The 12,618-nt window shown below is 49.1% G+C and overlaps 1 protein-coding gene across 2 annotated transcripts; it reads right to left on the bottom strand.

Annotated features, from left to right (window-relative positions):
* Positions 1-4,797: 4,797 nt before the first annotated feature.
* IRX1 (iroquois homeobox 1) lies at positions 4,798-11,276 on the bottom strand. 2 transcript variants are annotated; one of them, XM_084850668.1, is made up of 4 exons: positions 10,575-11,276; positions 6,716-7,724; positions 5,595-5,667; positions 4,798-5,256 (listed from the first exon to the last, which is right to left on the bottom strand). In XM_084850668.1, the coding sequence occupies exons 1-4, from the start codon at positions 10,854-10,856 to the stop codon at positions 5,226-5,228; spliced, it is 1,395 nt and encodes a 464-aa protein (XP_084706794.1). In that variant the 5' UTR covers positions 10,857-11,276; the 3' UTR covers positions 4,798-5,225. The 2 variants fall into 2 exon arrangements, with proteins under 2 accessions (XP_084706794.1, XP_084706795.1); XM_084850669.1 differs by lacking the exon at positions 10,575-11,276 and adding an exon at positions 9,728-10,411 and having other exon boundaries at positions 4,838-5,256.
* Positions 11,277-12,618: the final 1,342 nt, after the last annotated feature.

Raw genomic sequence — 12,618 nt, 5'->3', positions numbered from 1 at the left:
GGGATGAACGCTCATCTGGGAGTAAACAATATGAGGCTTGCTTCGGACTAAATGCATTTAGAATCGCGCTCCAAGAACCGGTTGCATGTTAACGCCTGCCAGCCTCTTTCCTTGGGGAGAGTTCCCTTGTTTTGCCCCTACGTGCAAGAGTGTAGCAGACAGTGACCCTCCTTAGAATCTTTTTTTAAAAGCGAACTAATAAAGGGGGTTGTTGAATGGGGGGGGGGATTGAACATATTAAAGCAAGGAGAAAAAAAATGTTTATTGAGCTGCCGGTGGGTTTACAAGAGGAGGTGCTTGGGGCTTTTGTGAATGGCCCTTTCCATCCTCGATGGAATTGAATGGAAGTTTTTCACTAGATCAGCCTTCCGCACCTGGTGCCTTCCAGATTGGTTGGGCTACAGCTCCCATCGTGGCTGGCTGCGGGAGATGGGAGTTGTAGTCAAACCCATCTGGAGGGCGCCAGGTTGGGGAAGGCTGCACGAGAGACCTCAAACGGCTGACGAAGGGACCGGTTGGTCCAGTCGACTGTTCCCTTCTGCACGTTGCCTCAAATGGAGGCGCGCGCCTTACATTTGTCTGCACGGATCTCTCTACGTTTTGCTGTTTCTGTGTTTTGTTTTATATGGAAGGGGGTACTGGCTTGCAAAGGCATTTCCCGAGGAATCCAGGACCACCTCAAGTTTTCCCGGAATTACTGCCGAAGGTGACCTGGCTGGAGAGAAACGGAGCGAATACGATCCAGCCGAAGTTGAGTGCTTGCAGCCCACAGCAGGGTCATTCGGAAGTAACTCTCGCTCGGTTGAATGGGGCTTACTCCGAAGTAAACATGCATAGGGTCGTGGCCCGGAAGCCCCGTGAAGTTCAGCTTGTGGTGAGGAGGAGACGCATCTAATGTTAGCACTACTTAGAGCAGATCCATTGAAACGAATGGGACTTAAGTGAGGCTAACATTGGATAGCGCCCATTGGGCATCATACACCCCGAGAGAGACGCACATGCTTAAATCTCTCCCACTGAAATCAGTTCAGCCAACTTAACTTTGGCTGAACTGTTCCCTAAGAACATTCTTCCTCGAAACGTTCAGATGAACATGTTTGTCCTACTCCCCAAGGGCGGGCTTTACGAAGGTACGTAAAGGTAAAATACAACGTCTCCATCGGAATTCTCTCCCTAGATGCCCAAGTCAAAAGTGGAGATGGCGCTTTCCCCCAGTCGGAGGTGTCCGCCCCCCTCCCATGCCTGGCTGGATCTCAGTTCCGGTGGGGGCTTCTAAGCAAGCAGCGTAAGCCCAGGCTGGGCGGGTTTGTCCCCCTTGAAATTAGGGGGCGGGGGGAGAGGCAGGCGCGCTTCCCTCTGGATCGCCCCCTTCGTTCGCCGCTCTCCGGCGCAAAGACGTCCCCGAACGAAGGCCGGGCTGAACCAAGCGCCCCGCACGAGCAACCGCACAGGCGGACAACGAGGAAGCTTCTCCGGGGCCGCTTTCGCTTTCCCGTCCTCCGGGCGGCAGCGCGGGACGCAGTGATCGCGCCCGGGGCCTGCAGAGGGCGCTGCGAGCCTTCCCAGGGAGGGCCGCGAGTGAGTCCGGCGGCGTCACCGACTCCAGCGCGCCCCCGTCCCAGACGGGCAGAGGCGCGCGCACACCCCCGAGAACGCCTCGCGGGCCCCCCCCCCCCGGTTTGGCTTTCACCCACGAAGGCAGCAAGGCGATCCCTCGTCCCTCTCTCGCTTGCTCCCCCGCTCCGCCCCGCCGCCCCCCGTTCTGTGCTGCTGCTCCGTCTTAAGAAGGCTCGGGCTTTTCGACAGTCGAGGCTGCGTGGCAGCTCCGATTTCGGTGGGGCTGTGAATCCATTCTGGGTTTGAGTCCAACCGGGCCAGAACGCTAAAGGAGCTCTCCAAGTTGCTGGACCTATTCTGGGAGATGGGGCTCAGCACCTTGGAGAGCTCCTTTAGAGTTCTGGCTGGCTCTGACTCAAACCCAGAACGAGTGCACAGCCCCACCAAGATCGGAACCGCCAGCCGCCACCGCTTTTCGGACTCAGCCCGTCGCCTCCTGGGAGGCGGGAGTACCAGCTCGAACCAAGAGGAAGCCCTGCTCGAGGGGAGGAACCCCGCTGCCTTGGAGGAGGGAGGGGGCAGGCCGCCTTGAGAATCGGTTCTCGGCCCCGAAGGGCCGCCAGCCGGGAAGTGGATTATTCCCCGGATTCCCCCTTGGGCGCCCGCTGGGAACTGTTTTTCGCTTTGTCTCCCCCTGCTTCTCTTTCCCTCCTAACTCACTCATTTTTTCTCGCACGTATCCTTTCGTTTGCAACGAGATCACTTTCGTAGTCCCAAACCTCTGTTTGTTGAGATTTTAAGCCGGCGAGAGAAAGAAGAGGAGCAAAGTTTGATAAGGATCGCTCCTCCGCTCAAGGAGACAGCCAGTTTTAAACCGTTTTTTAAAAGTTACACTTACACACACACACACACACACACAATCCCTTTTTGGAAAAGGCAGCCCTTTACAAATCCAACAACAGAAAACCCAACAGTCTTACTGCTCGATCCTAACGCATGAGTACTCAAAGAAGTTAGATCCAATGGGAGCGGGGAGTGGATTTACTCCCAAGTAATACTACACATCGATTAGAGTTCAGTTTAAAGCAAGCCTTGAACTGCAGCCCTTAGGCACACTTACTGGGGAGTCTACGTCCTAAGTGAACCTGCTTGCTTACTTCTGAGTAAACATGCCGCGGATCGCGCTACACCTCTGTGTTGGATCATGATCACCCCTCCACCCCCAGTTTTAAATAATGCTGCAGCCTTGGCGGCATTTCCAGGGCAATCCTACCTAACCCTACTAAGAAGTAAGCCCCGTTGAGACTTTTTCCCAGATCCATCCGTTGCGTGGACGATTGCAGGCCTTATGTGGGAAGAGAAGCCCTGTTAAACTCCACCGGACTTTCCGCATCTACACGCAGCGGATCGAGACGCAGAAGCAAACTGGACGCGCTTAAAAGGGTCAGCCGGACAGAAGTCCCTGATCAGCCCTTGGTTCTCATCACGGAAATCATTTTCGGCAGGAAAATGCAGCCGCTTCTCCCCCTTTTCAGGAAAATGCAGCCGCTTCTCCCCCTTTTCCTTTGCTAAGCTAAATAAATAAATCGACAGCAGCCGCAGATTCACCCAAGGTGGCGCGAGGGGGGGCGGTATCTCCCCCTTTGCATTCAGTGTTTTTCCGGTTAAAGGAGAGGGGGGAAGGGGGGGGGATTCCAGATCAATATTGTCACCCTTGATGGGGAATTTATTAATATTTGATTTCGAATCTCGTCCTGGTTTCCGACAGGTTCTGCTCCGAGGATGCCGCTGTTTGGATAGGCTGTCTCCAACATGATTTTTTAATGACTTTCCCAGCTGCTTCTCTCTATTTTCCACCGTCAACAACCATCTGGTATCTGATTAGCACCTCAATGCGCATTTAGCATTCTCATTTAGGAAAGGGAGAAAAGTCCGGGGGGGGGGGGGCGGCGGGAGAAGAAAAAGTGGACGCCACGCCGGGGGGGGGGGGGACATTGCAACTTTTTCAAGGGCTGGTCTTTGGAAGATCAGCCAAGCTTTTCCAAACGTCTCTCCTTCCCTCGTTCCTTTCCTCGTTAAGCAGGGGGATCTGAGATGGGCATCCTCCGTGCAGGCCAATGACCTACAGTGTCCGTTTCGGCGTTTCCCTTTGCTATAAGGATTTTCCACCATAACTCCACAAAGAGAGGGGGGGGGGGGATTCTAAAGCTACACCTTTAACTAGAAACTCAATCCATTCCATGAATCCCAGTTTTGTTTCCTGTTATCTCAGCTTTCCTACCTTTATCCCTCGGACTTGAACAATCCACAACTTTTGCAAGAGGAGATCCGCTCAATAGTATCATTCTATATACATTCACAGTAATTGCACATGAAGCCTGTTTTTAAAAACAATTACACTGCAGTCTCTCTCTCTCTCCCGCCCCCCACTTCTTAAAGCGGGTGGGTGGGTGGGGAGAGAAATAAAGATAATCTCCCTCTTCAAAGAAAGAGTTAATTTCCATACGGCGAAACAGCAAAAAAGGAAAAAGGAAAAAAGCATGCAGGTACAGCCAATTTACAACTGACCTGGATGTTATGATAAATAAATGAATAAATAAATAAATATAAAAGCACAGTTTGATTTGAGAAAGAAACCTGTCTTCTCGGAATCAAGACAAAATACACAATCTGAGCAAGTATAAGGTGCAATTTGCTATGGGAGCTTTCATAAATATTTAATTCTGGCAACCATTTCTAAAGAATTTTTAGTCGATTCCTATTTTGCCTTTTTAGCCAATTAATTGATTCACTGATTAAATTTAGTGATTCACATTTGCACTTTACTTAGACCTCAGAACAAATACCTTTTTGGAATACTGAAAGAAATTTAAAATAGCTTAGAATTGTGAGGCTGTAGCCAATGTTAGTCTTGCTTAGAGTAGGCCTATTGAAATGAACCCGTCTTAGACTTGCATTGGATACAACCCTTGGACACAAAACGCTATCACTCATTGTTGGAAGGAAAAATTATGTAGTAGCCTCTTCTTTCTAATTCCCTAGTACAGTAACACACCAGAACCAAAGTGGCCTCAAAAATAAACAAGCATGTTATTTACTCACAGACACAGCAATTTAAATTTTAAATCACCCACTTCCCTCATAATTAATCAACCAAAGCTTTGGTTGATTAATCTACCAACTAAACTGATTAATGCTCACAGCCCTACTAATATTGGAAGGATGACAATAAAGCCTCTTGAATGATCTTGTGCAACACCAAAACCCATTTGTGCACAGAGAGGTCATAATTTCATTTTGTTTATTAGACAAAAATATACGATTTAGACAAGTTTTTGTTGTGGCACTATTTACAATTTTAAATCACTTTATATACAGAAAAAATAACACAAACACATGAGAAATCTTTACCAAAACAAATAATCCAATCGTGGTTAGAATTACACTTTTGGGAAATGGAATAACGAAAAAAGGGGAGAGTCCAGTTAAGGAGTTGGAAAATCTTTTTTTTTAATGGATTGGTACCACCTTATTGCAAAAAGAGATTGATGGGAGTCATTTAGATCATTTCCATTTTTTTGTTTTGTCCTTTAGACCAGTCTGTGAAATTTTCTTTTCCACCAAAAAACCCCCCCATTTAATCAAGCAGAAGGGAGAGTTGTTAAAATTCACGATGTTCCCTCTTGCTGAGTCAAAGAGCTGTTGGGAAGAAAAGACAGAACCATCTATCAGTGAAAGCTCAGCTACTGCTTGCCCATCTGCATTAGGGAACAGACTAGGAATATTCTTTTCTTTTCTTTTTACACAATAGAAATGCAACGTGACATTGGTGGTGGGGGTATTCAGTTTTTAAAAACACACACACACCAAACGTCCAGGCTAAAGTATATAGTTTGTAAGTTTATGCCACTTTGAAAAGCTTTACAGAATTGCTTGATTGTTGCTTTGATTTATGATAATGAGGGTGTGCTTGGATTAGTCTGCATTATCCAAGCACTTTCTTTCCTTTAAGTAAATTTCACTGAACAAGAACTCACTTGTCCCGGACAGGCTGAAAGGGAGATTTTAACTGCTGAGGCGGAGAGTCGGTCCTTGGTACGTTTTCTCTTTCTGCAGGAAAGACAGTAAGAGAGAGGGAGAGAGAGAGAGAGAAAGGAAGGAAGGAAGGAAGGAAGGCAGGAAAGAAAAGAAAAGAAAAGAAAAGAAAAGAAAACTCTTAGAAAAGTTCACCTATGTGGACACACACCGAGAGCCAAATATGTAAACACACAAGATAATTATTCCAGCATCTCAGCAAGAATCATAGTAGACGACTTCAAAAAAGACAAGGCAGGAAAAGTATGATGTAGTGGCTGAGCTACTGATCTGTGTACCAGGAGGTCCCCCATTCAAATCTTGCTTCTGTCTGCCATCAACTCTCCAGGTGGCCTTAGAGAAAAACCATCCTGCATCAATCTACCTATGGAGTTCATAATACCTTTGCAGGGCTGTTGAAAAGACAGCTAAGAAAACGTGGGTGAAGTATTTTCAGCAATCAGAAAGTGCTACATGAATGTTAAATTCTTGCTTTTTTTACTTGGCACCTGCAACACACACACACATGCCTGGGGGCCCTGAGGAGTTTTATGATTTGGGTCCCTCCCCTAGCCCCAAAAGACAACCCAATATATTTATGTCACCATCTCTTTTTTTCAGATGATAAATCTTAAATAAATCTTAAAAGTCATGATAAAACAGAAAGGCTGTGACAAAATGATGGGAATATCAGTTAGAAGAGTCTTAGTATGTTTTGCACCCACCTTCCTGAACTTGGGGCCCTCCAGATTTGTTGGACTTCAACTCCCATCATTCCCAGCTAGCATAGATGCTGGCTGGGGATGATGGGAGTTACAGTCCAACACGTCAGTAAGGCGCCTGGTTGGAGAAAGCTGTTTTGCCCTGTGCTACCTTCCACTGAAAAGAGCAGTGAGGCTTCGGAGGGACTATAGTAGTCAATCAAATATATCTCCATTCAAGGTCCCACAAAAGTTCTTTGGGAGAGCCAAGTGTAACCACGCAGCCTGCATAAGACTGACTAAGGAAGAGTGGAATGTCCTTCCAAGGAAGCCCTCAGAATCCAGCCTGCCAGTATCTTTGTCCCTCTGGTTTTAAACATTACCTATGTGTTTGGGGCTGGTCCTCTCTGAAGGCTTATCAGTGCCGAGAGCTGTTAACACTGAGGGCTGCTGCTGCTGCTGGGCCTGAAGGTGGTGGTTGTGGTGGGTGGCATGGTGATGATTAACTCCCAAAAAGGACCTCACATTTAACAAGGAACTCTGGGTGAGGAACGCCCCATTTGTCCAGTTGTGAAATTTGCCAATCTGGCAGGTGTAAAGTCCATGGCTGGGGAGGAATGCCGGGTGCTGCAGCTGGGGGGAAGTGTGGTTCACCTGGGCTGGCGGCGAAGGGGGAGTGGGCTTGCTGAGGGCCCCATCTGGACTGGTTGCTGTCTCTGCCAAAGACCAGATCTTGGGTTTGTTGTGAAGCGGGCCTTGGAGGTTGTTTTGTCTGCTGGGACTCAGGATTCGGGTGGGGTTGTCGGAGGCCTCTTTCACCAGGGCCAGGGCCTCCTTGGGTTTAAGTCCCTCAGGGCCTGAAAGTGGCAAGGCCTTCTCTTTCTCCAGATGCTCCTCTTCACTTCTTTGCCTGAGGAGCTCAACCTTCTCCTCCTCCTCCTCGTTACTCTGTTCCCCATCGTTCTCATCGATTTTGTCTATGTCAATACTCTCCAGGTCGATCTCTTCATCGTCTTCATTTTTCTCGGGGTCCCCCTCATTGTCACTCCCAAAGAGGTTCCCATCCTCTTGATCCTTGCTCCGTGATCCCCACGTGACCTTGTTCTCCTTCTTGAGCCGCCTCCGGGCGTTGGCGAACCAGGTGGAGACCTGCGTGAGGGTCATCTTGGTGATGATGGCCAGCATGATCTTCTCGCCCTTGGTCGGGTAGGGGTTCTTGCGGTGCTCATTCAGCCAGGCCTTGAGGGTGCTCGTGCTCTCCCGGGTGGCATTCTTGGGCCTCCCTGGGTCTCCATACTGGAACTGCCCATACGGATAATAACCAGGAGTGGTGTGAGCAGCAAAGGTAGCTGGATGGACCCCAGGGTTGTCCTTCAGCTCGTACTGGGAGCCCTGGAACACATTCAGACAAGCAGAAAAGAAGAGAGAATGAGGAAACTGATCAACTGCTCCCTTTCCACAAGCTCTGCCTTCATATTATAATCCAAAGCTGTCCCAAGTGATTTTCCCTTCAGAGGGACAGAAGGAGAGGGGGATGTTGCTTTGCACTCACTTCAAAACATTTGCCCATCGAATACACATCCAGCCTCATCTTCCAAATCCATGTCCAAGAGGCAATATTTATTGTGCCGTTAAAAATAAGCAGGCATGCTGAAAGAGGTGCTGACCCACATTGAGAAAGATCATATCAGTGCATCACAGGCTGCTGGGGCATGCATGTCTGGTGCAACAGACAACAGGGCAGATTCCTGCTCAGCCCTGCCACCAGCATTTTAAAGAGCAGCTCACCGAGAAGGAGAAATGATGGGGAAAGAGGGCAGCGTTGCACTGAATCTTTCTCTTGTGCTCCCGCCTCCCACACAGGCAGACAACAGGAAGGCACAAATCAATGCAGCCAGAGTTAAGCACATTGAAGTCACACTGATTTCAATGGGAGTTAAGCACACATGCTTAATTCTCTCCCACTAGAATCCATGGGACTTTAAAAGGCTAAACTTTCTCTGGCTTTTGTCCATACATTTCAGCCATATCATCCTCTTGGATACCATGAGACACACAGATTGAGAGACCCTTTTCTATTTGGATGTATGTATTCCATTGCTTCTCCTCCTCAATAATCCTTTCATCCAAGGAGAACAAAACACTTCCTCTGCTTTTTTGCAAGCCTTTAGGAGAGGTGATTTATTTTCAATCAATATATTTTTTATCATCAGCAGTAAAACAGAGTGAAGTCAAATTAGCCCATCAGGTGTTTTGGTAAATAACATTTTATCATTCTAACAACCTCATTAGGCCTCATTATTACTGCAAATTGTGCACACGCACACACAGGGAATTTTATGACTCAATTTCTCAAACTTCCTCAAAGTCTAGGAACCTCTTCAGAACTGGGCCATGCTTTCTAGGAACTGCTGATGGGTACAAACATGGAAAACCTACTAGTGAGAAGCAAGAACATCTCATCTTATTCAAATGCATCCTCTCCTTTTCTTCCTGTTAGTGTCCATTCATTTAAAGCTCTCACTTGAGGTTTTATCTTCTTTTTTTAACATGGCAGAATGGCATGCTAGGTTTTTAAAACACCCACACACACAAAGCCATATAAGAGGAAAAGCATGAGATATTTTTGTTTAAAAAACATGATTTCTTTAGAGCAGGCTCACAAGAGAAATTGTAAGGAAAAATAGTATGCCATCTGGAAAGGGCAACATGCAATTTTTAATGGTAACTCTAACACGGCATGCTTGTTACACTCCCTTAATCTTGTTGAACAATTTTTGTTCTTGTCGCTGAAATGATAAATTTTGTATTCCCCTGCTGGGAATTCTTTTGAAGTAGCCACTTGAAAATCATTACTGCTTCTACTCATCATTTACTGGTGCAGAGTAAGTGAGAATGGACAGCCCGTTTTCAGTCTCTGTCTTATATTGTTCTGTTCATTCAACGTTGCTCTGCTTCAGAATTCGATTTTTTATATATATCATATCAACGGATAACACAATTCCTTTTTTGAAATAAAAATATTTATTTGGTTGAAAAGTATGACATATCCTTCCCAAAGAAATCTACTTCTTTCTAATAAGTTTAAAATAATCTGTTCAAGTCACAAAGGGAGAGAAAGCCTCATCTGCGAAGGACAAGATGCAATTTAAAAAAACAAAGAAAAAAGAATGACTGTAATAGAGGAAGCTTATTGTCCTGCCTTTATTTAGTTAAGGTATTTTTGTTTGTTATTGTTGCTAACATCAAAACAAACATTCTCTTGGGAATGCATTTGAAAATACTCCTTTGAAAGTCGTTTCTGCTTCTCTATTAGCATCTACGTTCCAAGCAAAAATGAGCAAAAACAATGAAGCTAACCAAATCTATTTAAACCATTCTTAAAATAGTCTCACCACAGAACAGACGACGACGACAACGACGACGACGACAACAACAAACAATAATATCCTGCTCATTTCATTTAAATAAAATGCCAGAAATATCTCCATATAGTTGATCAATAGGCTATTCTGAAAGTGGGGAGAATCCAAAGGGATTTACAATTACACTTAAATAAGGAGTGGGGGGAACGCAGATATACACCAATAAGGCATTTCCAGTCAAGTTCGTGGCACTGAATGAAAAGGAAGAGTCCTTTAGCAATCACTTCCAATCCGCTAGAAAAAAAGATCTGGGAAGGACACGCGGGGGCGGGGGCGGGTTGCGGAGGGCACAATCCGGTTTTGTTCGGAGAGTTTTAAGTGGCGCCACTGTTCAGTTGCTTTCACGCCTCCGATCTTCAAGGCGCTTTAATTGCTGCAAATTAATTAAACCCTCGGCACGTTCCAGCGGCAAGCAAGAGGCGACCGAGCCTTGAACCGCACGCTTCGAGGGAACAACGACCGCGCCCGGAGGAAGCCGGCGCTCAGGGCCACTGGAGAAGCGGCTGCTTTTCTGGATGATGGTTTTAAAAAAAAAAAGTGCGGAGGCGTGTGTATTTGGGCGCAGGGGTGCCTGCTTGCGGCCCTAAGACTCGCCGCAGGGCTGAGGGGGGCACTAGCTAAGGTGGCGCGAGAAGCAAAAACCCAGCAAGTGGTATCGGGGAGGGAGCAAACGCGCGGGAGCCGGGCGCCCCCCGGAAGAAAGCGAGCAGGAGTTCTGCGCCCGAGCGGGCAGGCGAGCCCTCCCCCCCGGGCCGGGCTGAGCCGAGGGCCCGCTCGGAAGCCCCCCCCCCGGCGAGGGGCGCCGGGGCGAACTCACCATCTGCGAGAAGAGGCTCAGGTCGGCGGTGTAGGGCAGGAAGGCGCTGTAGTTGGGCGCGCTGTAGGGCCCGGCGGCCGCGGCCGCGTACATGCCCAGCACCGAGGTGACGGCGGCGGTGGAGCCGCTGTTCAGCTCGGCGCCCGCGGGACGGCCCGAGGCGGCGGCGGCGGCCGCGGCGGCGGCGGCGGCGGCCGCCAGCACCCCCGGCCGGTCGCTCCCGCCGTAGACGGCCTGGCTGGCGCTCAGGTACTGCGGGTAGCCCAGCTGCGGGAAGGACATCCCGGGCGCGCGGGCGAGGAGGAGGGACAGCACGCCGCGCCGGCGGGCAAGGGCGAGCCAAGGGTGGGCGCCGGTCCGCGGGCGAGCGGGCGGCGGGCGGGCGGGCGGCGGGCGGCGCTCTCCTTCGCGCGACTCGGGTCAGGCTGCCGTGCCGGGAGCGGGGCGCCGTCTGGGGAATTTTCTCGGGGCTTCGGCTGGCGGGCTCTCCGCGACTCCCTCCCTCTCAGGCGGATCTTGTAATCTGCATGTGGAAGAGCAGGAGGAGGAGGAGGAGGAGGAGGAGGAAAGGAGGCGGCGGCGCGTGTGGATGGAGCCGGTGGGGCGTCTTCCCTCAAATCTCGGCTCGTCTGCGCTCCTAAATCCCTTAGATGTGATCTGATCAACAATTGAGCTCCGACTGATGCGCCTGCCCTAAGGTCCTCGGCTGATCTTTCAGATACAATTTGAAGTTGATGCTTTGATTGGCACCCACTTGAGCGCCAAGCCCCGCCCACCTCCCCCCGTCCTCCCCCCCCCCCGTCGGCGGAGCACGTGGTTTAGCAATCCTGCCCGGGCCACTTTGCCTTGATGTGTCTGCGCGCGCGCGCGCAGCTGCTATGCTGTGTGTGTGTGTGTGTATATGTGTGTGTGTATTTAATGTTTAGCAATGGGCTACTTTCAGAAAAGCCCCCGCTGCTGTATGACAAGCTGTCTACACGATTTTACAGCTGTCCAACATTGGGGTTTTGCTGTTTTGCAGCCTTGGTGTGTCCCCTTCATAAAAAAAGAAAAGAAAAAAAAAATCCACGGGATTGGTCTTTTTCCACCATTAACACGGGCTCCTCGTTGCAACAGCCCAGATCAGGGACGATTGCAAGTGAGTGGTCCAGCAAGCACATGGGACTTCTTCTTCTTTATTGGTAGGCGATGGTGGTGGACTGGTAACAACTTACCCGTTATTCCTCTAGAATTCTTGTTTGTTTGTTATCTAATTAGAGCAACAGACCCACAAACACAATATCACGAGCACAGAATTAAACTACTACCAGTTCTTCCTAGAGACCTGTCTCTCTCCTTTGTGTCAGCTGAGACTACACGCTGATAATATAATACAAAACAAAACAATGTAATGTAATGTAATGTGAAATGATATAATATAATTTAATATAATATAAAGACGATCTCCCTCCCCACCCGTGTTTGCACCAAATAAACTTTTAAAAAGTATTTTTTCATTCTCTGGGGTGGGGAAAAGATGAAAGATCTCTCTCTCTCTCTCTCTCCCAGTAGCCTTTGGGCAAAGCCTTCTATACTGCAAAGCCTTCTATAATTTTGTGTTGCTTGCAAATGAACGCACAGAGGTAGGTCCGTCTTGGAATTTGGAAAACACCTGAATCCATGTGAATCTGGGACGCGTGGCTGGACGGAATTCTGAAGTAGCACTGTCTTCGGGAAAACGCACGCAAATATGTCAGCTGGTCTTCGGACGACCAGGTAAGCGCTGGGCCATGGGCCATGGGCCGCTGTCTTCGTCTGGCATCCCACCATGCGTTGCCTTTTGTTCGGCCCAGATGCGGCGTGGACTTGGCACCGCTCAGCTCCGGCTTGGACTCGGAGGCTCCTCTGAGACCCTTTTGCTGCTGCCCGCTGGTTTCTTCCACGATTCTTGCTCCTGGCCTCCTCCCGAGGGCTGGGGCCAGGCCCGCCCGCGCTGCTGCTGCTACCCAGGGGAGGATGCCCCGGCCCCATTTGTCGCTCCCGCACCTGGAGAGCGTCCCTTGCG

This window comes from Heloderma suspectum, chromosome 4, assembly GCF_057233095.1.
Source record: "Heloderma suspectum isolate Gila_16-S chromosome 4, 16-S_ref, whole genome shotgun sequence".
NCBI lineage: Eukaryota > Metazoa > Chordata > Lepidosauria > Squamata > Helodermatidae > Heloderma > Heloderma suspectum.
The sequence above is the reverse complement of the archived record's forward strand: the minus strand, read 5'-3'. Positions and strand labels throughout refer to the sequence as shown.